Source organism: Aspergillus pseudotamarii (genome assembly GCF_009193445.1).
Source record: "Aspergillus pseudotamarii strain CBS 117625 unplaced genomic scaffold BDV38scaffold_17, whole genome shotgun sequence".
Lineage (NCBI taxonomy): Eukaryota > Fungi > Ascomycota > Eurotiomycetes > Eurotiales > Aspergillaceae > Aspergillus > Aspergillus pseudotamarii.
The window spans coordinates 373,240-400,502 of NW_022475031.1; the positions used below are offsets into that span (position 1 = coordinate 373,240).

At 49.3% G+C, this 27,263-nt stretch overlaps 11 protein-coding genes across 11 annotated transcripts; 3 read left to right on the forward strand and 8 right to left on the reverse strand.

Moving 5' to 3' along the window:
- Nucleotides 1–1,450: 1,450 nt before the first annotated feature.
- Nucleotides 1,451–3,296, forward strand: BDV38DRAFT_291599 (GMC family oxidoreductase; the record flags this gene model as incomplete). The annotated part of the gene is made up of 1 exon (XM_032061781.1): nucleotides 1,451–3,296. Exon 1 carries the CDS (start codon nucleotides 1,485–1,487, stop codon nucleotides 3,294–3,296), a length of 1,812 nt encoding a protein of 603 aa, XP_031915283.1. The 5' UTR covers nucleotides 1,451–1,484.
- Nucleotides 3,297–3,928: 632 nt separating this feature from the next.
- On the forward strand, nucleotides 3,929–4,912 carry BDV38DRAFT_291601 (uncharacterized protein; the record flags this gene model as incomplete). Its single annotated transcript, XM_032061782.1, has 1 exon — nucleotides 3,929–4,912. One exon carries the CDS (start codon nucleotides 3,929–3,931, stop codon nucleotides 4,910–4,912), a length of 984 nt encoding a protein of 327 aa, XP_031915284.1.
- A 105-nt stretch (nucleotides 4,913–5,017) lies between these two features.
- BDV38DRAFT_281384 (major facilitator superfamily domain-containing protein) lies at nucleotides 5,018–7,119 on the reverse strand (the record flags this gene model as incomplete). Its single annotated transcript, XM_032059533.1, has 7 exons — nucleotides 5,018–5,573; nucleotides 5,623–5,745; nucleotides 5,800–6,073; nucleotides 6,122–6,464; nucleotides 6,519–6,571; nucleotides 6,622–6,839; nucleotides 6,896–7,119. 7 exons carry the CDS (start codon nucleotides 7,117–7,119, stop codon nucleotides 5,018–5,020), a joined length of 1,791 nt encoding a protein of 596 aa, XP_031915285.1.
- Nucleotides 7,120–7,422: 303 nt separating this feature from the next.
- On the reverse strand, nucleotides 7,423–8,665 carry BDV38DRAFT_55104 (DUF829-domain-containing protein). The gene has a single exon (XM_032063537.1). It carries the CDS (start codon nucleotides 8,485–8,487, stop codon nucleotides 7,558–7,560), a length of 930 nt encoding a protein of 309 aa, XP_031915286.1. The 5' UTR covers nucleotides 8,488–8,665; the 3' UTR covers nucleotides 7,423–7,557.
- On the reverse strand, nucleotides 8,666–10,343 carry BDV38DRAFT_55103 (uncharacterized protein). The gene has a single exon (XM_032063536.1). It carries the CDS (start codon nucleotides 10,209–10,211, stop codon nucleotides 8,844–8,846), a length of 1,368 nt encoding a protein of 455 aa, XP_031915287.1. The 5' UTR covers nucleotides 10,212–10,343; the 3' UTR covers nucleotides 8,666–8,843.
- A 258-nt stretch (nucleotides 10,344–10,601) lies between these two features.
- Nucleotides 10,602–12,323, reverse strand: BDV38DRAFT_270074 (putative tannase; the record flags this gene model as incomplete). Its single annotated transcript, XM_032057080.1, has 1 exon — nucleotides 10,602–12,323. The coding sequence occupies one exon, from the start codon at nucleotides 12,321–12,323 to the stop codon at nucleotides 10,602–10,604; it is 1,722 nt and encodes a 573-aa protein (XP_031915288.1).
- A 1,115-nt stretch (nucleotides 12,324–13,438) lies between these two features.
- On the reverse strand, nucleotides 13,439–14,806 carry BDV38DRAFT_281388 (putative integral membrane protein Pth11-like; the record flags this gene model as incomplete). Its single annotated transcript, XM_032059534.1, has 6 exons — nucleotides 13,439–13,904; nucleotides 13,973–14,343; nucleotides 14,397–14,464; nucleotides 14,516–14,552; nucleotides 14,604–14,623; nucleotides 14,677–14,806. 6 exons carry the CDS (start codon nucleotides 14,804–14,806, stop codon nucleotides 13,439–13,441), a joined length of 1,092 nt encoding a protein of 363 aa, XP_031915289.1.
- A 2,403-nt stretch (nucleotides 14,807–17,209) lies between these two features.
- BDV38DRAFT_55147 (cytochrome P450) lies at nucleotides 17,210–19,388 on the forward strand. Its single transcript, XM_032063539.1, has 5 exons — nucleotides 17,210–17,605; nucleotides 17,668–17,855; nucleotides 17,916–18,040; nucleotides 18,111–18,984; nucleotides 19,045–19,388. The coding sequence occupies exons 1-5, from the start codon at nucleotides 17,371–17,373 to the stop codon at nucleotides 19,174–19,176; spliced, it is 1,554 nt and encodes a 517-aa protein (XP_031915290.1). The 5' UTR covers nucleotides 17,210–17,370; the 3' UTR covers nucleotides 19,177–19,388.
- On the reverse strand, nucleotides 19,389–20,480 carry BDV38DRAFT_55148 (HAD family hydrolase). Its single transcript, XM_032063540.1, has one exon. The coding sequence runs from the start codon at nucleotides 20,266–20,268 to the stop codon at nucleotides 19,600–19,602; it is 669 nt and encodes a 222-aa protein (XP_031915291.1). The 5' UTR covers nucleotides 20,269–20,480; the 3' UTR covers nucleotides 19,389–19,599.
- A 1,104-nt stretch (nucleotides 20,481–21,584) lies between these two features.
- BDV38DRAFT_55180 (regulator of G-protein signaling domain-containing protein) lies at nucleotides 21,585–22,604 on the reverse strand. Its single transcript, XM_032063541.1, has one exon. It carries the CDS (start codon nucleotides 22,480–22,482, stop codon nucleotides 21,631–21,633), a length of 852 nt encoding a protein of 283 aa, XP_031915292.1. The 5' UTR covers nucleotides 22,483–22,604; the 3' UTR covers nucleotides 21,585–21,630.
- Nucleotides 22,605–25,164: 2,560 nt separating this feature from the next.
- On the reverse strand, nucleotides 25,165–26,779 carry BDV38DRAFT_55313 (uncharacterized protein). Its single transcript, XM_032063542.1, has 6 exons — nucleotides 26,545–26,779; nucleotides 26,455–26,475; nucleotides 26,331–26,404; nucleotides 25,879–26,258; nucleotides 25,668–25,763; nucleotides 25,165–25,608 (listed from the first exon to the last, which is right to left on the reverse strand). Exons 1-6 carry the CDS (start codon nucleotides 26,561–26,563, stop codon nucleotides 25,350–25,352), a joined length of 849 nt encoding a protein of 282 aa, XP_031915293.1. The 5' UTR covers nucleotides 26,564–26,779; the 3' UTR covers nucleotides 25,165–25,349.
- Between the last annotated feature and the right edge of the window lie 484 nt (nucleotides 26,780–27,263).

A 27,263-nucleotide genomic window follows, 5' to 3' on the forward strand; every position in this document is an offset into this window, starting at 1 on the left:
AGGTTATCGAGGTCTCTGAGTAAATTATAGCGACACGAGACAGGCCCTCCAGAAGCTTCTCTTTGCCAAACCTTACTATCCTGAGTACTTCTCTATATTTCATCATCAACTTCCCAGGCCAAGAAGAGCATTAAGGGGGGGGGTTAGTTACTGGTTGTGCAAGAGAACCCTGTAATGCTGGCTGAGTGGATGCTAAGGTCTAGAAGCCCACCCACGTTCTATGTAGATGACCTACTATTAGACTACGGTAGTGGGTACTTGCTGTGAATACGAAAGTTATTCTTGACCGTGGATCCGAAATGGGTCCAAACGATTATCCTGACAATCAACACAATGGACCACGTTGGAAGGCTCAGACGGTACTCAATGTTGTTGGTCTCGGCATGCCGAAAGGCGGAGCCATTTCTAGGCATGCCGAGAAGATTTGCCTTCCTCGAACCCACGGACTGTAAAGAGTGGGCTAAAGCCAATTAGGGGTTTCGTTCATCTTAAAATCTCGTATTCAACTATAGAGCCAGAGGTGATCTACATTGGTCGGCAGTCCATTTGGATTTCTGCTAATCAGTATGCATAGAGTGGAGTCCTGGTGATCGCAACTGCAATAGGTTGTATGACAGTAGGGTTGTCGTGGAAGGATTCGAGTCGAATTATTCAGGATTCACTAGCACTGCTCCACACAGTGGCTTTCATCTTGCAAGTGCTCTTTCAAGTCGGGGTTCTGACGTTTTTTTCTTTTGTGGGGCAGGAATGCAATCAATGTCCAAGCGCGGGCACTCCCAGCAGGAGACAGACTATCACTGATTGAACCATGTTGGGTCATCTTGAGTATATGTGTCTTGCAGAAATACTGCTCTTTTCCTATAGAGATCAATAGCATAGCCATGCGTACCATGATCTAATGATGAGGATGCCTATCAAATACTAATATAGCTTCACCGACGACCAAATATAAGCTGCCAAGAACGCAGAAAGCTAATTTCACCATTGTGATTTGAGACGCTCTAATTCGTCGGCGGATGATTTCTTGTTTTTCACATCTAAATTCCACTGAAAACGTGCGTTAGCAACTGGAGGAGGATATTGGCTCATGCTAGATAATGATCGAACCGACTCTAACCAGATTGCGCAAGGATAGATGGGCACGCCGTATAGTAGCGCCAAAGCTTTCCGTTTTTTGTCCTAACTATAGAGGCAGGCGATTGAGTTTGCTAGCTGTTAATAGAGCACCTTTATGTATATGTGAAGATAAGACTGTAAGTCATAGATGATTACAAACACGTTCAGCATCTAGACCTTGAATCTGAATAACCTTCCTGGCATATCGAGCACCTAGGAGATTGAAGGTATCGTATATATACTCCCTGCCTCACCTCTGGTGGATAGCCTTGGATGAGAGCAGCCCATGCTTCCATCGTTCCTTACAGACATATCATTCATTGAATATATAACCGACCTTTTCCCGCTCTTTTACCATTTCTGTCATAATGAGATACATCGGCTACTTTCTTTTGCCTCTGGCTACGGTCAGCGCTTATCTGGTGTCCGAGCAGATTGATGTTCAAGCCAGTCTGCTCAATAACCCGAGAGATGTTGCCGACAAAACCTTCGATTATATTATAGCCGGTGGAGGTTTGACCGGTCTCACGGTAGCCGCCAAGTTGACGGAGAATCCGAACATTGAGGTCTTGGTGATCGAAAAGGGCTTTTATGAATCCAACGACGGGCCCATCATCGAAGACCCAAATGCTTATGGCCAGATTTTTGGCACCACGGTGGACCAGAACTACCTGACCGTTCCTCTCATCAATAACCGTACCGACAATATCAAGTCCGGGAAGGGCCTTGGGGGATCTACCTTGATCAATGGTGATTCATGGACCCGTCCAGACAGAGTCCAGATTGATTCGTGGGAGAAGGTTTTCGGAAATCATGGGTGGAACTGGGACAATGTCGTCAAGTATATGAACCAGGCTGAACGTGCCCGTCCCCCAAATGCTGCCCAGATAGCGGCCGGCCACCATTTTAATCCTGCTTGCCATGGTTTTAACGGCACTGTTCATGCTGGACCGCGTGACAATGGTCAGCCTTGGTCTCCCCTCATGAGAGCACTGATGAACACCACTTCCGCCCTCGGAGTGCCAACTCAGGTGGACCTCCACTGCGGTCACCCTCGTGGGGTTTCTATGATTCCTAATAACCTATTAGAGGATCAGGTACGCGCTGATGCCGCTCGTGAATGGCTTCTTCCCAATTATCGCCGGGAGAACTTGAAGGTCTTGACCGGACAGGTTGTTGGAAAGGTTCTCTTTGATGAAGATGCGCCCGGTCACAAAGCTATTGGAGTAAACTTTGGCCAGAACAAGGCTGTTAACTTCAATGCCTACGCCAAACATGAAGTCCTGTTGGCCGCTGGCTCTGCCATCTCTCCGCTGATCCTAGAGTACTCTGGAATTGGTCTGAAGTCTGTGCTTGACAAAGCTGGCGTTCCTCAGCGTCTGGAGATGCCTGTCGGTATTAACATGCAGGATCAAACTACCACGACTGTGCGGGCACGTAGCACACCCGCTGGCTTTGGCCAGGGTCAAGCTGTCTACTTTGCCAATTTTACTGAGACCTTCGGCGAAGACGCTGATTACGCGACGGAACTTCTCAACACCAAACTTGACAAATGGGCCGAGGAGACAGTTGCCTGGGGTGGCTTCCACAATGTCACGGCACTCAAGGTCCAATACGAGAACTATCGCAATTGGCTGCTTGATGAGGATGTCGCCTTTGCAGAGCTATTCCTCGACACTTCCGGACAGATCAACTTCGACTTGTGGGATTTAATACCGTTTACTCGCGGTTCGACTCATATTGTCAGCAGTGATCCATATCTCTGGCAGTATGCTAATGATCCCAAGTTCTTCTTCAACGAGCTGGACCTTCTCGGTCAGGCGGCCGCATCCCGGCTTGCCCGCAAGCTGCAGAATAGTGGAGCTATGGCAAGCTATTTTGCTGGTGAGGTTATCCCGGGTGCCAAACTGCCCTACGAGGCCACACTAGACCAATATGCCGAGTACGTCAAGGACAACTTCCGTGCTAACTGGCATGCTGTGGGTACCTGTTCTATGATGTCCAGGGAACTTGGTGGTGTCGTTGATGCGACTGCTAAGGTTTATGACACCCAGGGCCTTCGTGTTATCGACGGCTCGATTCCTCCTACTCAGGTTTCTTCTCATGTTATGACAATCTTTTACGGTATGGCATTGAGGATCGCGGATTCCATCCTCGACGACTATGCTAGAGCCCATTAGTTCCTAAACGCGAATCAGGATGCTTAAATTGCGCGTTCTATTGGACCACCGCCCCGCCGGGCTTTTCATTTCACATTTTCAAGTTATGTAGTTGTCGAACCATTGGAAACCGCTAGAGGATCACTCTAATTTTCTGTATAATTCATATTTTCCAGTCTATAGCTTTATCTTTGTGCATAAATCTAAGTGAATAAAACTTTGAGTATTGATGTGCTGGCTATTCTTTCATGCTAAAGCCCCTTTGAGGTTGCTCGAATATATTATATATCTTCGTCCGTAAAGCTCCCCTCCAGCTACGACTTTGAACTAGTACAACTGCGATAGGTAGATAGAGGAAACACTGCAAATCCATGCACCACCAGGCGAAGAGCAAGCGATATCAAGTGGAAAATATGAGTCACTGAAACATGTAACCGTAGAAGAAGAGATTCTTGATTATTACTACAGCTGATAACCATCGGCGGACTCCGTCATGCGGGGAAACTTGTCTGATAAGCATATCAGATCGACTCGCATCAGCCCAAGCCCCACATCCATAGACATTCAATAGCTTCGTAGAGCTCACAGGCTGAACTACGAGTGTCGTCTGTGTTCAAATTTCCCCTGGGAACAAACTTCTATAGCCCTACACGATGCCAACAAAGTACATCGACCGTCCTATCCCCCGAATCTCCCTGGCCGATTTCGACCAGCGCATCGATGAGATCACTGCGGACCTCGTCCACGCCGCTGAGAATGTCGGGTTCTTCACGATAGTCGATCATGGTATCTCTACCGATGACATTGAGGCCATGTTTGCGACCGCCGAGCGCTTCTTTAACCTTCCCGACGACGTCAAGGCCACCGTTCCGTGGAATCCCAATAATGTCGGATGGGAAAAGAAGTCCCAGGTCAGGCCATCCACAGGCCAACCGGATACAAAGGAATCATACCAGTTACAGTTCGGAGAGAATATGACCAACATGTGGTTGGACGATGTCCACCTCCCCGGGTTTCGCACAACGTCCCTGACGTTCATGCATCGCGTGCAGGGAGTGTCGGAACAATTGATGCGGTGCTTTGCACGCGGGCTCGGCTTTCCAGACATTTACTTTATCAAACACCATGATGTGTCTCGTGCCAACGAACAGACGACCATGCGACTGTTGCATTACTTTGCTCTACCGGAAAAGCCGGACGGAAACACGTATCATCGGGCTGGTGCCCATGCCGACTGGGACTTTCTGACGCTGCTGTTTCAAAGGGATGGGCAAAACGGACTGGAAATATGTCCCGGTCGCGAAGCTGTTACGGAGTTTGGGATCAGCGATGAATGGACTCGTGTGGAAGCGCGCACTGGCGAGATCGTTTGTAACATTGGGGACTTGCTCATGTCGTGGTCGGATGATCGCTTTAAATCGACCTTTCATCGTGTCAAAGCCCCGTCGGAACCGGGGGATTACTACGGCGATCGGTACAGCATTGCATATTTCAATCAGCCATGCAAGGATGCGCTCATCCAGGGGCCGAAGAAGAAATATCCGATGCTCACGGGAGAACAGTTCAATGCCCAGGCTATGCAAAGAAACTTTGCTGCTCTGCAGGAGAAGCTGAAGACCATGGAGGCGTCGGCCTAAACCATGTGGTATCGTGTACTTAATTCTTGATTTACAGGGTTCTATGTACAAAGCCTTTCCAATATGTGTCCCTTCACAGTGCCCGCCGAACTGTCTCGTGCATGCTCAGAAGACGGTACCCCTGACCTGGCTGACTTTCTTTAAGCGGATGTCCCTCCACATCAGAATAGACGCCACAGCAAGCGGTAGGATAGAAATACCAGCAATTAACATCCGCCGTTGAGCTACTCCGTATGCCAGGATGGTAGCATCCCGCTCCGGGGTCCCGATCGGGTACGATAGGACTTCCTCGATTGACCCGTAGAGCTCCGCTGCCTTGTACTTTTTCTCTGGAGGAAGGTACTTCTCCAGGTAGAAAGGGACGGTGCCTGTCCAGATCGCACCGGAAATAGCAGATCCGATGCCTCCTCCCAATTTGGTGAACAATCCTACCAATGCAAACGAGACAGCAACACTTTCGTGGCCGCCGGTGGCCATCGCTGCCATCTGCTGGCAGATTACCAGCGTGCCCCCGGCTAGAGCCTTGAAGACCTCACAAAGTACGACGTATCCGATGTGACTTTGAGGTGATCGGAAATGTATCATCAGCCCTGTCCCAAGAAAGATCAATGGCATAGCGGCGAGAGCAATCCATTTAAGACGATCGACCTTGCGGATGATCCTGTCGCGATGTCAGTGAGGAATAATTGCCAGAAAGAGGTTGTACTTACAGTCCCAGTGGTACGGACCAAAGGCATGTCCCAATGGTATAGATGTTGTAAATGTAGCCCGTCTCCCGGATGCTGGTGTTGAAGGTAACCTGGAGGTAGGAAGCAAGGTAAAGATCCCAGCAGCTACAGCATGTCAGCAAGGGCCCAGGATGAAGAACACGAAATAGGGAAGCATACTAGAAGCTGGCAAACAGGGATGCAGCAAGAAAGCAAGCTCCCAGCAACGTTCGATCCTTGAGCCGGTTGAATGGTAAGAAACATACTGGGGCACAATAGCGCTCCCAAAGTACAAATGCCATAAAGGCAAGTACACCGAGAAAGAACGATGTTACAGTATCTGGCGATCTCGACCTACCGGCCGAGGACATACTGCCATTGTTGGCATGTGAGGCTGGCGTCAATGGTAGAAGCATCAGAACGAATGCTACTGTTACCAACGAGAGTCCAATAGCTGCTCCAGTCAGTCTATACCCTTATCACATCACAGCGGATTACCTACTATCGAACTCAATGAAATAATGTTTGACGGATCGTGCCCATGTTCTTTGACTATGAGCCTTCCGGATTAACCCCGCTTTGTACGCCTTACGGAGTGAGGTCCAAAGTAACCACATGAATGGCGCTGTTATAAGTGGAGTGAGGACGACAAAGATTCCAAAGCCCCACCACAAACCTCCCATTTCATAAAGCAATTGCGCGGCTGCAGGACCGGCAAATGTAGTGACCACATAAGGAGTTGATGCCATGCCATAAACGAACGATCGGTTGACCAAATCGGTTGTATCGGAGAGAAAGATATGAAGGACGTAGTCCATTCCGTTGTATCCAACCCAGTATATAACCTGAGGAAGTCGTTATACAGAATCCCTTCATCAGCATAAGGGCATGAAACTTACCTGAGCGGTGACATAAGTTTCCACGTTTGCACAAATAGCCATCAGGAAAAGCCCTGTTGATATCAGCAGAGGTTTTTGCCTATCTCAGTAGAGTCCGTCCTACCTAGGGTGCATAAACCGGTCATGATCCCAAAGCCCTTTGGACGGCCCCAGACATCGATTAACATGGCACACGGCAATTTGGCCACCCCACCGACAACATTTGTTAGGACATTCGTCCTTGATATTAGAGAATGATTGGCGAACTTCGAGTACACGTACGGGGAGAGACTACCCGTCGTTTCCTGTTGGAAAGAGTTGGTGAAGAATATCAAAAACACTCTACTCGCCCACGTCAGATTTGCTCGATCCATACTACGAGATGGGAGGTTCCATACAACGCGTATCCGATATGGAGAGCCTTCTTCGACCAGACAGTTGCTAACGCCTCGATCTCTGCGACTCCATGTGCCCTTCCCTCCCTGGCCTCTGCTATAGTTTCTGACGACGAGTCGAAGATGGGTTCATACCCTTCACGTGGATCTTTCATGACTGGCGCCCGCGAGGTTCTGCTTCCGTCCGGCTCTGAGTCATGGGAAACCGCCCGTAAGAATTTCTGCATGACATTGGATACATGAAGCAGCGCGCTACTGGCCAACGCGAGCGAGATATATGTAGAAGCAAGGAGGTAAAGGCACGAGGGGGTGGCCGCACGAAAAGAGTAGGTGGATGGACACCTCAGGGTATGTCAGGGTGACAACTCAGACAAAACTTCCCCGGACGCAGGAAAAGTGTGCCCATTGTGGGGAAAATCAACCAGTTGAAGGGAAATCTGGTACACTCCCCGATTGGCCACACAGCCCTCGGCGATTATCAGATGATCAGATAAGATCCACCGTCGGCTATTGCAGGATCCGTCGCATTCCGGCAGTGGACACAAGATATCATACCGTGTTGAACGTGAACCAAAGGTCATAAGAACTATACTTATATTACAAGGACATCACACAGGACATGCTTCTCTCAGTCACCTAAGTCTTACGCAAGAGCGATACTAACTTTACACACAGCTCTTATCCCAAAACCTGGCAATCGCAGCCCAGTACTTCTTTGGATCCTGCCGCATGTGTGCGACATGGCCCGAACCTTGGAACTTTTCCAACACAATATCCCGATATCCCTTCGCCTTGGCTTCACGCCCGTGTGACTCTACATCTTTGTCTCCAATCAAGGGGTCCGAGTCTGAGTATATATACAACCGTCCGCTGGTTGTTGGTATGTAATCGGGCGAGTTGATGACCCTCCGTCCGCGGACAGGAAGCGACTCCTTTCCGAGCAGAGCCGGTAGCCCAAAGCATAGTACCACGATGGTGGCCGCTACCAGCTTTGCTAAGGGCCTGGGGAGAAATGCGAACCCCAACGCTACCCCAGCTGTCCAGCGAGAAAATTCAAGGGAAAAGGATGACCCACCCGGTGTCGAGTCGAGAATGAGGCCTTGGATGGGTAGTGGGCCGATGGATTGGCCCACGCTTCGTTGTAACGAATGCCAGACTAAAGCAGTCGCCTCCAGGTTGGTGCCGCCACTATTCGAGAATGCATGCATGAGGATGCGGGGATGTGTCGTTCCCCGATACTTCATGGACTCTGGAAGTTCGGAAGATGTGCTTAGTTCGCAGCTATTAAGCGGCCACAATTCCTTGTTAACCATTTCCCTCACAACGGCTTGATTCGTCTCTCGTCCGCCGAAAAATGTCTTCATAGTCGTGGCCATGACTATAATAATTTTGGTAGACGGGTAGAGGTCTTTGTACCCCTGGAAGTATTTCTGAACCAGGCGTACGTGCGCATCGGCCCATGTGTATAATACAACCGTTGTGGGATCGCTTGCACTGCCGTGGCTGTCACCAAGGGAGCCCAAGTTGGGGTCATAAACATAGACACCATCTGAGAGCTTTCGTAGCTCCTGGGGTAAAGACGAAGAGCTGACCATCGTTAAAGATTGCTCTGGACGATACTAGCGCAGACACTGTCCGGGTAGGCCCTTTGTGACACGGCGCGGAGCTAATGCAAGGGAAGAATCTGTAGAGAACGTAGTGTAGCACACGTCCTTGATGATTAGACCATATGTGATATTTAATAGGCTGTCTGCGATCCAGCCAAAAAATCTGTTGAGACGATTGATTGAGCGTTGTATCAAACCTTGCCCCTTTAGGAAATTTCCTAATCGGGTTAATACCTCGGCAAAGGCGAGGCGTTGAGTTGAGCTCGGAGGAAAGGATGATATAATCCTGATGCAAGCATGGATTGTAGACTGTAGGTCCAAAACCAAAATAGGTTTACCCTACTTCAGGGCCGTCTCCCAGGGTTACCCAAGAATTCCAAGCAAACTTGCTTGACATACTGGGCATTCACCACATCGTCCGAGGTGGCAACGGTCAGATCCAGACTCGTAGATCGTTTCAGAGCATATAGCATCCCGGATACGGTCCACAAACGAGCACGCCGTTGGGTTAGCGGTAGTCCGAGTCCACCAGCCAACAGCCAGGCCGTATTGAGGGCACTAGATACAGCGTTTTCCTCCCCGAGAGCAAAAAGCGCATTCTCTAGCTCCTCAACACACTGGCAGGGAATCGAAGTATTAGCGCCTTCGGAGCCATCTTCATAGTCGAGGAACACCGAACAGATGAGCAGTAATGCCGCAATCTGGGCGCTGAATTCACAGACGTCACGGTAGATGTTCGACGGGATTGACATGGGTCTCTTTGTGAGGCATCGCCATAAGATAGTGGACGGGGAAATCCTTGCTGGTGTAAGAGGCCTAGTTTCACCCACAATTCGGTTCTCCGTCGATGCTACATCACACGCCCTGAGGCGGTCGACAAGTTGAAACAGACGCCTCGTAAGAAAGTCTAAGTCCGCATCATCCCAGATCACACTGTTGGGGGTGCAATTGATGCATTCAAAGGTGATCATAAGGTGATGTAGATGAGGATTACGAATGGTAGATGCCAGAGCTTCAACTGATCGTTGATCCGCCGTGCGGTTGTTATATGAGCTGCCTCTGAGCAGTTGTCGGCATGCCACAAAATGAGCCTGGACGTCACATCGCGCAAACCGGTAGTCGAGTTGAAGCATTCGGAGCACGATACTGAAGCAGATCTCTCGATTTGCCGGGTGAACTGGCTGTTGTATAGTGTCACAATCCTTGGAGCCTGATGTATGGCAGCGAAGCAACTCCTTCTGCGCCAATGCTAGAGCTTGCCCTCGATACGTCAGGGCGGCGACCTTCATGTTCCTCTTCTTCTCAGGGGTCGCCCACAAATTGAGATCAAGCCAATGAAATGCCAAGCTAGCACGAAAAATACATTCCAGTACATCAGAAGCCCGGGAGAGGGTATGCGATAGATTTGCAGGACCGGGACAGACAGCCGGGCTCACACCCCATGTGCTGCTAAGATCCGGGAAGATGTTAGTGGAGATTAAATACTCCACCATAGAAAAGCCCGACAATGCGACCGGAGGTGAAATGGGAGGAGCAACTACGGCCTTCGGCCCGGGGGGTGATAGACTGTCATGGTCCTTTCCACGCTGCTTTTCGATCCTCTTCCTGATCCCGTTTTGCGCCAAGTGCGCCCGAGCTCGCGTTCGACTCTCCCGGCTTTGCTGATGAACAATGATAAGTTCGCCTGTCGTCTTCGAGCCACGAGGAGGCATCCAGAGTGGCAAAGAACCTCAACTATTCAGTTTACGCTAAACAGATGTGGGCATTCGATTCCTATAGGACAAGAGGGCGTTTTGTGCTAAAATGCGCAGTAGCCGGAGAAGCCGAGGGTCTTCGAGCCGTATGTACCTAACTCGATTGGGAATAATTATACCAATTAGTCAGCGAGCACAGTTGTGCACATAATTCATTAAGACCAAAGTAATCATTGCGTCCATGCTGCTTTCTTTGCGGAGGAGGAGAAACTCACTGGACGGACTTGTTACAGATTAGAAAACTTATAAGTGTACATCTGTAGGATGGAAGCTCCCAATACTTTGGTTATCCTGGTCCAAGAAGCGAGTACGTTTCTTTATTATCAGCTAGCTATATGGCCAATCCTTTTAGTACAGGGGGATGCGATAGGCATCGAACTCATAGTCCCAGGTGTCCAAGGAAGCCTGGTCGTATACACAATCCATAACGGTTCCATTCTCTTTCCACAAGGGACGCAAAGGCCAAGCGCAGATCTGCTGCTGTTCCCCCTGGTGATCACCGTCCTGCACCGTACTATTCAGAGTTTCTGGAACGACATTATTCTCGACCCATTCGATGAGCGTCTTGAGAGTTGCCTGGGGGAAGGGGCCATTGGGTTGATCGGTACTGGAGGTGCAGTGCGCGGCGCCGGGAACCAAGAATAAGCGGTTCCATTCATTCAACGCCTGGCTACTTTCGTTGAAAGACATGTTCGGGTACATGGTCTTACGGACAGATTCATGATAGTGTACCGAGGATCCAGCCGGAATACTTGGGTCCGACTCACCATGGTAGTGAAGCACCTTTCCACCCGCGGACTGGAAGGGTGTTAGATCAGGCCATGTGGTCTGCAGGACATCTTCGTAGCGCTGCCATCCAAGTTCCATCCAATCTTTTAACGTGTCGTACGTTACGTTATCCAGAGAGGATAGAGTGTAATTCTGTAGCTCCAGGAAACGGGGGATCCATTCAGCACCGTAGTCAGTGACATCAAGTTCGAACTTTTTGGTTTCGGGGTTGTATTTCGTTTGCGCATCATCGAAGGTGGCGGAAGGCTGGTAGAAGATATAGGCTCGGCGGCCATCAAGAGTACGAAGGCCATCCAACATTTTTCTGGCTGCTCCAACGCCGAGTGCAGACACGGTTCCGTTCTGCGCAGGAGTTGTACCCGTTGTTGTCGTCGAGATTGGGCAGGAGTAAGGTGCTCCAATCGTTGAATTGATATTAAAATGCAGCTTGCACAGGTCGGTCCGCGACACCACGCCGTCAGCCCTTCCGTCCAGTCGATCGCACGCCGCAATGGTCAAATTCACGATCTTCTCCAATTCACAGGGAGGAGGGTAGTACTTGAGAGTATGCTCAACCACGTTTGCGTAGAGATGGTTGGCCTGTTGTTGACCATAGCGAAGGGCTGGGGCACCGATCACTGCGCCGTCGAACTCTTGAAATCGCTGCACCTGGCTGAATCCCTCGCGACCACCTTCGGAACATCCCTGCCAGTAGGTATACAGCTTTGTGTTGCCCGTGCCGTAAAAGTTCTTTGTAAAAGCCTTTCCGATGACGCTCAGCTCATGGTGCGCCTGGTATCCAAACATATACAGTGCTTCGTAGTTGATTGTGCCATTGGCCAGAAGGAACACTTGGTCAAACTGGGTGGAAAAGCTGCCGAAACCGCCGTCAGTGATGCCAGCCGCAACGCCATATTGGACACCCCCCGGAAGCTGTTGTTCGTCGTGATTGATCGCAAAACCTCCTCCTCCAGTGGATAGCCACCGGTTTTGAAACTGGTCCGGAGCTGGCATCCACAGTTTAAGATGAACCCGGTCGTTGCGTCCAGGGTGGGCGTACGTGAGAGTCAAGTTACAGAAGTCATAAGCCGATGCTGCTGGGAAATAGTCACCCCCAGGAGTAGAAGCATTGTAGACAGCATTTGTGGTAATAGAAGATGAATCAATTAGGAGACCGTTAATGAGGTCACTAGAGGGTAGAGCCGACTTGACATGGCTGTTCGAGCAGACATCACTAAGGGTAGTAGCTTGTGCCACTGTGAGAGTGGCTGCTGCCACGAGGAACTTGAGCGCCGGCCTCATTGTAGCTCCAGACATAGACACGTAGGAGTGACAAGCTCACTCGCATCGTGGGTGTAGAGGCTGTCTTTTAAGCCGTGCCCCATCACACTTAGTTCGGAATCCAACCACTGAGTTCTTCATCCACTATGGTGACATACACAGCATCCGCAACTCCACTAGCTAAGCATTAGGCTGTGGGGAGTAAACCCAGAGTCTCTCCAATCATGTCATGGAGATGGGCCCACAGGTATCAATTTCCGTCTCGACTCAAGTAGCGTGACAGATATTACTGTATAGAACTCGCATCATTCATTTATAATTGTACTTTCAAGATGCGGGGTCCCATGGGGTTCTGGTCGTCTTGTGGAGATTTGTGGAGACATGCTCATGGGGTGGACAAAAGAGAGCATTGGGATGGGAAAGAGTATAGCCGGACCATTTGCATCCAGCGACTACTGGGGAAAAGGGGCATCCGTGACTTGTAACTTGGAACCAATGTTACCTTCTCAAAGTAAGAGAACTGGTCATGGTTGTTCTCTACATCATTAGCATCCTGGACAGAGTGTGTTGCTACCAGTTCAGAACTGGAACCCGGTCCAGCTGGTCACAGGACCTTTCTAGTTCCTTTTCCTAATAGACATCGAAAGGTATATGGGCTTACCAATATATAGCTAGGTTGGAGACGAGATTTGCCGAAATCCCGGCAGTGAGAAAGACAGATGTTGTTGTTGCTGTTGTTGTTGCTTCTCGGAAGTCCCGACTGTCGGAAATTCCCATCGATTTCTTTTCCGAGCACCTGATCTCCTATCCCTTATCCACATCTTTCTGATTCTTGTTGTTATTTTGTTTTAATCACGCATCCCATACAGGTTCTTTCGTGTCATTCAGCTAGTCGATCAAAAATTAATCGGTATGATCAGTCATCGTTAAACTTAAACTCAAGCGCTATGCCCCCCTTTCCATGAAATCAAAATAAGAAGAGGAAACTGGAAATAAATAGAAAGGAAAATGAAAGAGAGTCTATCATATAATACATATGCTTTAGGGAATCAAAAGAGCGACGATTCGTAGAAATAAGAATCATATCAACAAGGTCGAAGGATATCTCCATGGAGATTGAATTATTGCGAATCCCTTCAAGGGGAATGGGACAGGGTTCGACTAGATATATCTCGACTGACCTCCACGTTAGTCTCGATCTCCGTATGGGCATAGATCTTGCCGTCAGGGATAATCCGTTCCTGACTCTGCGCCCCTGCGTACCCTATCTGCGTGCCAATCAGGTTATCCCCGTCCGGCTGTCGAGGATCCATAGAGTCCAGGCCAATGTTCTGCTCTGGGACTTTGGAAAATCCGGAAAACTTCTTGGCGTCGTAGCTACTGGACCACCCACTGTACCCTTTGTCGCGAGAATACTCTCCGATAAGTCTCGGAATAAAGCGGGAGGCAATCGCCTTGAACGAGGGGATGGAGGAGGCAAAAATGCCGACATTGATCTCGATCACAGACCAATACATTGCCTCGGCAATCACCCACGTAGCATCTGGATCGGACAACATGGCAGGAATGTAGGTAATGCGAATGATTGATGCGATGCAGGCACTATAGATCGACGAGTCATAACGTTAGGGCGTATCCACAATGTGTGTTGTCAGAAATTAGGGACTTACAACAGCCCGATGCAAAGGATGAACCCCAGTGCAACTTTTTGCTTGGCCGGCACCTGAAGCTTGAATATCACTCGGAGGGGCAGGCTATATGTCATGATGTCGGTCAAAATATTCAGGGCCGCGTTCGCCAGGTAGAAGACGTTGATGTTCACGCACGTCCCCGGCGTCGTGACTTTCCAAGCCTTTTCAATAGGTCGACACTGAAATGCCGCCACTAGCACAAACGACGAAGCCTGTGCGATAATCACACCTAACATGCACATCGAGAGCCGAGTGAGAAGCCGATCGCCGAGCCGAGTATAAAACAGACAAACGGACGACTTGACAAAGCCCAATGTGGCCAAGTAACACATCGAACTTATCCAAACTATCTAGCAACCAGTAAGAAAACATCATCGAAACCATCCAGCGGTTGAAAATATACCATAGAATAAGTCTCCATCTTGTTCGGATCGATGTCTCCGATATGGGAACCTAACCCATACTTCACCGCTGGATACCAGAGTTAGTGTCGTCGAATTCTCGAGGCTGGCGCATACTTACACACGACCGTTACGGCAGAAAAGGCCCATGATGTCAGCTAATTAATGTGAGCGACAGCCTTTAGATATATGGAACTCGATCTCCTTACACAAGCACAGACAATCATATCTAGGAATGTTTAGCCGTCACCTTCCATTTCCCCCAGGTCAAGCTGTACTCACAATCGTCGAATCCCATCTTCTGGAGAACAAAGACGCGCGAGAAGAGCCGTAGACACATGATGATGAAGGTCCAGACTGCAAAAGTGACCGCGATCGCGATCACTGTTGGACCCTTTGAATCACCCGCCATTGTTGTAACTGCGAACCCAATGCTGGCGATGAACGAACGACTAGCAGTCAGTCATTTAAAATCTCTGGTACTCCCGGGGGCCGTCTTTATGAGGTCTTGCCGTTCTTCTTTTCTTTCCTCCCTCTCTGTGGTCTCCCACTCCACTATTAAACACTAGGGTGCTGTCCAAAGGAGTGGTACTGCATCGGCGAACCTAAATCATGGCGGACGATCAAAGCGAGACGCTAACAATTTTGATCGCCACATGGCGGGCGTGACCTATAGAGGACGGTATTTTATATATCAATATGACTGGTCTTCCTCGTGAAATGCTGCATGCCAAGTCAACCTTGGCGCCGATGGGCGACAGTATTTCCTGAATAGGAGCAATTGGGAATGAACCCGCGGGCTTCACTCCTTCCCTTACATATTAGCCTGGCCATCATTCCCCAGTTCCTCCATGGATACCCTAGGAGTGTTTGTCCCATGGGGTTCGCCCCCCTTTTCCCGAGAAAGGAAAGTAAGCTACGAAGTAATCGAAACAGTATTGATGACTATACCTCCGATTTACTCCGTTGGCATGTTGTCCGAAAGGAGGATGCAAGACGACTGTTCGAGATGTCAATCTCCACTCGTTCCAGTGGCGAAAGATGGAATATGAAACCAGCTTACCTCCGTTCTCCGCTTTCGAGGGTGATGCTGGTTACTATTTTGGTACAGAGACACCAAGCTGCTTAGCTTTCTGTAGTAGTATAACTATACAGTACTTCGTATATACTATGTCTACAGAACTAATGATTCAATCTTTCGGTCGGTGCCACTATGACTATATTCGTCTGGGGTCACTAATGATTCGATATCGCCCCTCTCCCCGAGTGACACTGTGAATCTGTGCTTTGTTACCATAGCTAGATAGTCGGTACACAAACAGAATCCTGCACGGATAATTCATCGGTAAAGCTTCGGTAGAGCTTTGAAAGGTAAGTACGTAGCGCCTCCTTATGATAATTGCCCAATGGGAAGTGAGACGGATGTGCCCAGAATTGGAAGGTTGAGGCTATACGGACCAGGTCCCTTGGATTATCGTCGCTTCTCAAAACGTTTTGGAAGACCTCTATTTTCTCCTATTTTTCTCTCATTTATTTCCTATTACTCCGTAGAGTGTTGCCTTATTTAATTTTATTTTTATTTTTATTTTTATTTTTTGCCCTTCTATCCTTTCGCCTAATCGGTTCGCAAACTCCCCACTTTTCACCTTCCGCTAAGCTGTAGCTTCATCCTTCTGTATTTTTACTTTTTCACTGTTTATTTTGTATTTTTGTTTTCGTTTTCTTGGTCTGCCCTCTCTCTGGCAAGCAAAAAGCGTCTTACCTGCGTCTCAGATACATTAAATCAATGTGAGCAAGTAGTTGCATTTCCCTATCACCAGCGATCGGGATTTGGTGTACCAAATGATCAGCAAGTCAAGTCAAGTCATGTTACATTCTAAATTATTGCATAATACGGACGTTGTGGATCTATCACACGGGCGAGAACCAGAGTTTTTTTTTTTTTTTGCCATCTCTCGCTTGCTAGTTCCGAAGTATCAAAGTTGACACTGGTGGGTGCCACCGATGCAGCCGAGCCTTCTTACGGAGTAGAAGCGAAGGGGATAGGACCGCGGAAGGCCTCCCGTACATCTTTAGCTTGATGGCGCGTCCCCACCTAAAGACAAAGAGAGCCGATGTCGTCGCAGTTCCCGGTGGTGGACCAACTGTGGATCCTTGAAGCACGCCCTGTCAGTCAAGAAAGAGCTTTTCTATTTCAGACTTTTTTTTCTTTTTTAAAGCAGGCTCCGATAGTGATGAGGCGTTTGAGGCTTGCACCCACAGGAGATAAGCATCAAGATCACTATTGAATAAACGCTATCAATAGGGGATCGGTATCCTTGTAGTACTCCTGATGATCCAGAAGAATTGCTTTCTGAGAGTCTGAAACGGCTTCAACCTCCCGGGGCCTATCAGCCTCCGCGCACCGAGGTCCAGTACGCTCTAAAACGCTCGGCCTCCCGCACTAGAGCGACGGCGCGTTAGCTATGGTGATGAGGCGGGTGGATTTATCTAGTCCAGTCCTTTTCCCCGGCACTTGAGCCCATAACTCGAGCCAATAATTCCCGGCTTTTCGAGAAGTACTTGGTATGAAACGATCATGATTGGCGAGCAAGTGGCGGAAAAGTTTCCCAGAGCAGCCCCTCAAAATAGTTGAGTTAGCTTTATTAGGCATTTTCTAATCAAACAAGTTGGTTCATCTCCCCTCTCCCCTCCCTGAAGGATGATCATCGCAAGGAAGTGGTGGTGAGATTATGCCCAAGTGCACGGCTATTCGCTCTCCCTGCATCATTTTGGGGGTGGACCGCAAAAAGTCCAACATAACTCATGTGAAATGATGCATAGTTTCCACAGCAATCGCCGGGCATTTCTGGCATAAGCTGTGCGAGGGAACAAGGCATCCCTGTCGAGTTTTCTTTTCTTTTTTTTCTCTTCCTTTCTTTTTGGGTTCTGATCCTGCGTCTTTTGCATTTTTGTTCGTGGACCAGGGTCGTGATAATGGTCCTTACAGGGGAGGACCTGGTCTCAATGTTCACCGTAACCCACGTCATCCTCGCCTTGGGGGCATATGTTGCCCTCCGATTCGCTTATCAGATTGTGTACTATCGTTTTTTCCATCCCTTGTCCGTATTTCCGGGCCCTTTCTGGGGCAGCGTAACCAGACTTTGGATCGCATGGCATAATCTACGTGAGACCGAAGTACCTACCGTCTATGCACTGACCAAGAGATACGGTATGATCCTTCAGGTCTCAGCTGCAGCATATCCCTCGAGCTAATGTGTGTATGGCTTGCAGGACCCGTTGTACGAATCACCCCAACACTCCTTCTTGTCAGTGACCCCACCAAACTGCCAGACATCTACCACCGGAATGCAGACAAAACGGGTCACTATATCACCGGGTCGTTCGGAGAGACCGAATCACTGTTCAACATTCGGTCACACAAGACTCATGCGGCGTTTCGCAAGCACATTGCGGGTCCTGTATGTATCATCATGCATTTCAATCCGGACCAACAAATCCCGAGCTGATAACCCAAATAGTATAGTTTCTCAAACGTAAAGCGGATGGAACCATTGATTGACGCCCGCATCGAAGATTGGTTGAACAAACTGGGCGAAACCTTTGCCAGCACTGGTGCCGAGTTCGATTTTTCATGGTGGGCAGTGTAAGAGTCAACCACTCCCCAAACACGGCCCGCGCATAACCGTACTAACGAGACATCTGGAAATTGACAGATACGTCGCATACGATGTTATCAGCGAAATCGGCTTTGGAGCGCCATTCGGCTTTATCGAACAAGGCAAAGATGTTGGAGGTCTCATCCAGGGCTTTCACGACGGCCTGCCTGCGTTTGGTCTCCTCGCACGCCTGCACCCCTTTACCAGCTGGGTGAAGACAACGTTCATGAAGAAATATCTGGTTGCCAAGCCTGAAGATAACACCGGCATCGGTGTGCTGATGCGCTTTCGGGACCGACTAATTGACCAACGCTTACGCGAGATCGCCGAAGGCAAAGACGTTGGCCGTGTGGATCTCCTGCAAACGTTCATCGATGCACGCACGGAGGACGGCAAGCCCCTTGACATGGAGTATCTGAAGGCCGAGGTCTTGCTGGTTCTGTTGGCCGGTGCCGATACCACTGGCACAGTTTTCCAGTCCCTCGTCAACCACCTCCTCGTCCACCAGGAGGTCTACGAGCGGATGATGGAGGAGATCGACACGGCCAGTCGCAAGGGACTCATCCCCGAGTCTATCCCCCAGTACGACGCTATCCAGGAGCATCTTCCATACTATGTCGCATGTGTCCGGGAAACGTTACGACTGAACCCACCGGCGCCGAATATCTTCCCTCGTTATGTGTCGGAACCAGGCGTCGAGCTTTTTGGGAAGTTTGCTCCGGCCGGAACGGAGGTTACCGGCAATCCATGGATCATGCACCGTGACACGGCGCTTTTTGGCGAAGATGCAGAGGAGTTCCGTCCGGAGAGATGGCTCGACGCGGAGAAGGCGAAGCTGTACAATAAGTATATTTTCACTTTCGGATATGGCACCAGAGTCTGTCTGGGTAGGGATATCGCGATGGAAGAATTGTTCAAGGGCCCCCTGCAGGTACGTTGATGAGGTTTCCCTCCCTTCGCTGGCACTCTCGCTAATCTCATGATACCTCAGTTTTTCCGTCGGTACACCCCCTCTATTGCGACTGACAAGCCATCTGCGAGATTCGAAGTCAAAGGTGGGATCGGCTTTTGGCGGGATATGTGGGTCACCATCAACAAGCGAGCGGCTGTGAAGCCCCAGTGATTTTTGAGTTGTTTATCTCTTGATACTTGTGATACCAATATGCAACTATTCTTAACGGCTGTTTGAAGGCTTGAAAAGGGTCTCCCTATCTAGCTTTGATGCGATACTCAGTTGAGTATGCATCTCTATAGCGCAGAACTAACACTGTGGATATGTCTGAACGGAAAGGAAAATATATAGACACTTGTAACATACTAATTATGGACATACACTTCAAAGGCTCTGCAACGATAAGGGCAGGATATTACCGGCAGGAGCCCTTCCTGAATTCATTATATCTCGTTTCCCACACAGGTTTGATATTGCTCTTTCCACGGTCGTGCTCAAGTTTCTGCGTTCTCGCCAAGGGCTATCGCATAAATGCAGTCCAGCTTCCAATCGGCTAGAATTCATGTGCAGTACACCTAGTTTCTCACCCAACGTCTAAAGTCGCGACGATGACCGGCTGGACGTATTCGAGGTCGACTCTACCTGGCTGAGGTGATTTAGAACGACATGTAAAGAGCGACCTTCAAGACGCGGCTTAGAGCCGGGGAGTCTTGGGAGACCAATCTGATTATGCCAAACAACATCCATACCGGCCGCTGCTGCACCGACGACATCCCCATTACTACCCGCGACAAACAGGGCATCGCTGGGTTGCACCCCCAAGGCCGATAGGATCGTACCGTATGCTTTCGGATGGGGTTTATAGAAGCCGGCTTCTTCCGCCGTCACGAACGCATCGAATTCCACACCACATAACGCAACGGCTCGCCGGCCGAGTTCAACTGAACAGTTGGAGACAACTCCCAAGCGATATCCTTTCTCTTTCAGTCGCAGCAGGACATCTTTAGTCTCGGGCCAAGGGCGCATCTGATCCCAATTCTCGATCAGGGCTTTCGGTGCACTATCCGGGAGGCCGGCATCCTTGGCTGATTCGTAGACGAGATCTTCATAGGGACGGTATGCGCCGCATCCAAAGGTCAACTCCAGATATCTAGTGCGCCATCGGTATGATGCTTTGCAGTCATTGTTTGCGGCTTCGGCCCATAACGACCAACTATCCAAGAGGGCAGTGAGAAGGTCGAAAACGATTACATGCGGAGCCATCTTGTGTTTCTTTTTGTCCTTCCACGGGAGAATGGTAAGCGTGTCGCGTTTTTTGTATTATTTGACTCGAGACTTAATGTTGGGGTGCTTGTTGGATGTAACGGCGGAGATATATAGTCCTGCCATTATAGAACAGTTCCCTAAATATTTTCGTCCGGGTGAATGTCAAGGCTGAAGGATTACCCTAACAAAGAACTCGGTTTCCATGTATAGCCGCCCAATAAAGAAAAGAATACTGGGGTGGAATATTTCAATTTATTAGAAGCTTCTGTGTATAATGTAGTAGTAACAACGTAGCTGCAGGTTGATATTATGCATTGGCGCCGATCCCTGGAGTGTAGTAATCAAGTGTAAGGGAAAAGATACCATTGAACAGTCATGAATAGCCTTCGCTCCGTAACAACTTCATTATCCACCTGATCCACCTTTTCGGCATTTCTCGACAGGAAGACCAAGTACAATTTCTATGAATACAATATACAATTGTCTCGTTTCCCTTTCTATACCGTACAGCGTTTCTTTCCGCCAGAAAGAGTGCATGAAAAGTATCACGTGGGCAACACTGACTTTATTCTGATTGGTCGACTGCGGACTGGTGACATCACATGAAGGTACTAGACCGAACCCTACAATTGAGAAAGAAGTCTCAATGACATCCTACTGTTTGTTTCCTTTCAAGCCACTTTCCTCGGTAGATGTATCTGGATGTATTGACACCCGGTCCCTCCGGAGGTGGCTAGTCAACGTCGAAGTTGAATCCCCATCCTGCAAGAACATATAGAGCAGAGAGAACGAAGACTGAATAGAATTCGAAGGCCCATGAACAAAACTCCCACTTTTAATACTTTCTACTTTAGAGCGTTTAGTCATTCGGGGGTTGTTCAAAGTCCAATACATCAGATCAGTTACAAGTTACATCGGCGTTGAGTGGCGAGCAACCATGGTTTGAGCAGCCTTATGGATGGAAAAGGGTGAAGTCATGGATACCTCATGGCGAGGTGATGGTTTTGGTTATAGGACCCATGGTTACCGAAGTGTGATCTACGATTGGGAGTGCTATTTATTGGATCAATATTGGGTCACTACGTCGTCGCTGACTTGGCATGAGATCATTGAGTTTCAAGCGCCCATACTTTGGTTCTATGATACCCCAAACAAAAATATGGGTTTCTATGTGGAACATGAGACGTATATTCTCTTCATAGGAAGCGATCTCTCGAAGATTGCTTGTCTAGTTTCTCCACGTACATTAGATGATAACCAGCTGTAGTCATACTGGGGTATTTGTTGGGGGCGAACTAAAACTGAATATGAATAGCAATTCACGAGCCTGACATTAATGGGGGGGTAAATATAGATGGCTTAATCAGAAGAACGCCGAAAATGCTTTGCAAATCCCTGTAAACGGCGCCATCTTTTCTTATTAGGCGACTCTGGGGACCGTGTCTTCCTCTCCGGCGCAGTAATTGCGTGCGACATCTCCGCTCCTTCACCATTCGGCAAAACGTGCCAATTTTGACCACCGGTGACCAGACGACCAGTGTCAGAACAGGACGAGCCGGGTGGTTCTTGGGAGCTGGTCTCCCGTGATATACACCTCGTTGGCGGTTCTGATCCATCGGAGGAACACATATCTGCGGGGGAAGATGGAATGAGGCCATTGAACTTCGACCTCCGGCGTGCGGTGTCATCGGAAGCCCTGGGGCTCGGGGAGAGTCGCTCGGTGCCACTGAGGCATGGCACCGATAGCGGCTGGACATGGGAAGTGCCCGAGCAGCTCCGGAGATAGGGGATGAGGATCGAGTCTCGTAGTAATTCGTGCATGTGTTGAACGGCACTATCAAGGAGACTCGGTGGGGGTACAGAGCCGTAGGTTTTGGTGTACGACAATAACTCCTCACGGGTTTCATTTGGCACGTTGATCTCGCGCGGTGCGCCGGATTCAATGTATGTCTCTATGATACGATCCCATACTCGTCGCAAGCGCTCCTCGTGGGCTTCATCCTCTCCGCATTTCTTGCCGTGGTCTTGAAGCCAGTCGTAGGTTTTCCGATAGCGTTTGGCCTCAAGGATAAACTCGAGAACTTCGAGACAGTGGTTTTGAGCAAGGAAGGCAATGAAGGTGCCGAGCGTATACGGGACGGGGGCTGTATCGTTTAGGATCTCGTCAAGCTTCGGGCGCAGGTGGTAAAGTGTTTTCGATTGCGGTTTCATGGCATCTGGTGAAATCCGACGAGAGTTGGTTTTCACTATTGAATCAATGGCTGTAACATGGTTCTCTCGTGGGAGGATACAGCAAGGCTTATATAAAGTGAAGCATAAACTCGTCAAAGGCACATCTCATGGCTTTACCGGTGTGACACGGGCAATGGAGAAGTGCGTGATATGCTTTTGCAAGATATAGACAGCGTGGATGCCTATGACCGAAGTGCAGATCGACGGTCCATGGGTCGATCGGCCAGGTGAGCCAGTTAAATGGTATGGGCTGTTACAGGCTGGACATATCCGACCGCGCCCAATCAGAACAATAGCGAGACCGAGAACAAGTGATCGACGACATTAATTGGTTTGGAGGGAGCCTTGGGTCGAGGGAGGCTTGTTAGGGCTGGGCACAAGGGTGCTAGCCCTAGATGAGACCGAAAAACGACGTAACGATTCAGATGACGTGGGAGTTAAAAGGATCCAGCATAGAATTGAAAGTTTGCCTTTCGATTAACGATAATTTCGAAAGTCAAGTGGGAGCATAAAACCCGAGAAATGGGTCTAGGGGTCCAGCAAAATTACGCTCACATCTGTCATTTGGGTACCTGGGCACAAAATATGTTTGTGTGCCAAACACCAACATCACTCATTGTCCATATGGAAAGTATCTTGAGATGAGTAGTTTGGTAATGACCCTATCCATAGCAACAATATCCCTGATACCCAAAGCTTGAATGCAATAAACTTTTGATCTACTAGAATATTCCATCACACGCCTACGTAATGTATCTGTGGGCTTGCTCCTGACCTTTATGGGTGTGGATTACGGACATCGTCATTGTGAAGTCGAAGCAAGCCCTCTCCTTAGAAGATCAATGAAACGGCAGTTTATAACGACGGGTTGTCAACCGACAGATGGGCTGTATGACGTATGAGAGGGATTTTGAGACCGCAGCAGCTGAAGGGACACAGTTTACCCATCCTGAAATGCAAGGCAACAACAGTTTGGACATGGCCCAGGGAACATCATTTCTGCCTGGGCTACACATGCCGCTAACTTCACTCACCATCGACAGGTATGACGGGGATGAACTGCGACACGAGATCGATTCCAAGTTTGCTAATCAGAATTAGAAGCGGCGCATGAGTAAGTATCAATAGCTGGGTGCTGGAGGAGATTGTGGATGCAGCATAGGGGCCGAAGACAGCGGGACAGCGGAGTCTGGTGCTCGGCTTCTCCAGGAAGCAGCATTGACGGGTATGGTCCCGGACAGAGGCTCGGAGAAGATGTGTCTCAGTGAGAAGGTATGCAAAGTATGTGGATTTGTCTCTTCACACGATAGGAGTAAGTTAGCTAGATCATCGTGCTCATATCCAACGGTTGTCCGGGCGAGAGTGTGTTAGAACGATGATTGGGAACAACTGCTGGAGCTGTAGACAGGAGACTGAAATTTGGACGGTCAGCCCCATCGTTCACGGATGGCTATGTATCCCATGGGGATTCGCCCTGGGTAGCGATCATGCGAAGCTCGTTCGATCTAGAAGTTGTTATGATATCCGAGAATCCGGAGAAATGATATCCCTGCCACTAGGCCGTTTAGAGAGGAAGACACCATGTGAGATCAGGTGACGTCAATTGTCTTGAGACTCTGCTTTTCCTCGACTTCTTGCGAGGACCTCGATAGCAGTGGTATACATTTACTCTCACATCGAGTGGAGCATTTTTCTACCAGGAGGTCCCGTTGCATATGTATACCAACCGGATATAGAGTACCTCACAATGGCATGCACATCGAACATAGCCCACTAATTGTCCAGCTTTCGGAATCTATGATTGGCCTTGCGACATAGCGTGGCCTTCACTACAATACACGGTCTTGCATATCTAGACCTACTTTCATCCTATTTACCTTCTACACAGGCCGCTGAATAGATATACTGACACAGAGAAAAATGACTGCCAAAAACCTCTCGTGATGAGAGATCTAGGCTTTCCTTTCCAATCGTCCCTTCCTACTCCTTGGCGGATCTGACCTTCTCGGCGAACGACAAATCCACACCGAACTCTTTGGCTTTTCTATTCATCTATTGCTCCAGCCCCACGATCATCTATCGCCAGAGGTGGATACTCGCTTCGCGACCATTGTGCCCGCGCACCCCGGCAAGCACACACTCGTATTCGTCCAGTCAAGTTGGGTACCGCCACTCGGGCGTTATATGTGACTCCACCAAGTTCCATGAACTCCGACCTTGTCAGCAAGAATGCGACATCCGTTCTCGTCCGTGCCGACCCCGGCGTGAATCCCGACCGTGTGTTTGAGAGAGGTGACAGGTCAGGTGGCAATATGGCCGTCGGGCTGGTCACAATTGTAGGATTACAGACAGCCGCAGGCGAACGGGATATTTCCGTTGTATTCCGAAGGCGCAGTTACTTTTTCGAACAGCAGCAGCAGCGGAGAATAGGGGCTTTATTTGGATTGTACGTACATATGGCCCTGCCTTCCGCTTGACGCGGTCTATACATGCAGATTTGACTGTCTTCCGGTTGTGAATGTAGACTTTGCATCGCGGCGGGAGGAGTCTGGCATCATTATGAGGCACTGAGCCACGGAGTCTTGCAGATAGTCTCATGGATATGGAGCGGCAATGGGCGCGCGTTGTGACGTTGCTGGAGACCTTGGCCAACTATCTCGAGTAAAAACTAGCACAGCTCAGTGACACCGGGGGAAACTTGGAAGAGTAAATAATCGAGTATGAAAATAGATGCCCGAAAAGTATTTCTCTAAATATTAACGCCCCCCTTCTCTATTAGATATCTGCGAGAAGTACATGCTTCTGAACCTGGCCAGACCGTCCACTTTTCTGCACCCAAACGAATGCTATAGTACTTCTCTGGGCCCCCGTTCGATATTTCCTTCCACGCTCGCCATCCCATCCGTATGATTGACCGCCCTTTCAATATCATCCTGGAGTTGAGTGAGACCAGGCTTCCGCACGGGAGCCGATGGCGACTCTGTCGAAGAGTATTTCCGTCGCGAGCCTAGACTATAATCTATCCACCGTGGAGCATGGTATCGCAGAAACTGGCGTAAATAGGGGAATGAACCGCATATGATAATCGTGTTGGCTTCAATATTGCTACACCGAGTGAGATCCATTAGTCCGATCCCAAGATGCAGCACAGCCCACGGACTCACATGAAGACAGCTGCCAACGCGATATCGTGTGTCTGATCTTGCGACGTGACCAGAGGCATCAGCGTTGCTAAGCGAACGATACTTATACTGGTGGTTCTATAGGAGCCAGGTAAGAATCACAACAACAGACTGGTGCAGCGAGGCCACTATGTATCGCGGGAAATTGTCGGCTCTCTGGACCCATGCGGGATGGAAGGTGACGGTCACTTACAAAAATCCAACACCAAACATGCAGAGCACTCCTATTTTCTGGATGACAGGTAGCCGGAGACCCCATACAATGGGGATCGGAAGCAACATCAAGGTGACATCACTGATCGTGTTCGTGATCGCAGTTGCAAGATACACGCCGCTGATGTTGATGCAGGAGCCTGCCACCGTCACGTCCCAGCTCTTTTGTATAGGGCTGCAGCCGAAGATCAACGCCAAGGAAAGTGCAAGACTGTAGCCTGCAATGATGAAGCCGACCGCGTATATCGCGTATATGTATCGTGGGTGCGTCGCCTGTAGGAGTCGATAATAGAGCATAAGCAAGGCGAGCTTCGCAAAGGCGAGAGCGGGAACGTATATCGTCGATGCCGCCAGCATGCACTAACCCAGGGAAAGCCCGGCGATTAGCAAGCGAGGTTCAGTTCACGTTGCATGTGGATTATATTCGTATACCTTGCCATACGTGCTCAACTGGGACAGCGAGAGTTGTGAAGCGTGGATGCCATAGCCTGCATGTCCGAACCCATCTAGAGTGATCTTAGTGACCGCATACTATGCCACTGGCGAGATGTCTTACATAGAATGATCGCTTGCGTCCCTAGGGAAAACATCTAGCTGCCTGTCAGTACAGGTTGATGGGTAACCAGGACCTTTCGACGGTATATACCCAAGCAAGAATCAAGCATACTGGCCGCTATCCGTTAACTATGCCCCCCAAACGAAGCTCCATTGACTGCAAAATACTATCGACTCACCGTCATCCCACCAAAACTTTTTCATCAGGCAAATCTTGGTATAGATTCGCATCACCAGAAGAGGAGTATTAATAGCCAAACCGACCCCGATGAGCACTCGATTCGCTGTTTGTAGCCATGGCTGAGAATCGTCCATCACAGCCGGTATGAACCCTCCACCGTCACCGTCGGGGATTTCTGGTGGAAACCCCAATCACTGTGATTGCACGGAAAATTCATGTTGCCTTCATTTCAAAGTGCGAGAAGCACACCTTTCGTATAGGAGCCAAGGGATAAATATGTTTTAAGGACACGGGTGGCGAACGGGGTTGCCTCCACTCTTGACGCATTGACTTCGGTCGTCCTTGCTGGATGTAACCCTAATTACTGTAGCACATCATCACGCAAGGAGGTCCCTCCAATAATACGAGCAGGGACCAAATTCCGGACTTGCTCGGCGTCAGCCATGCGAGAGATAAAAACATAGATTGGCTTTTTTGGGGTCTTTGCTATTTTCACGTCGTGCGCTTTGAACGACATGCTATTGGGGTTTGGGCCACATGTGACAATGAATTCAAATTAAAGATCTAGATCTTCTTCATATACTGGCTCTCTCCCCCTCCCTCCCTCTCTTCCTCCCTTCTACGAGTTC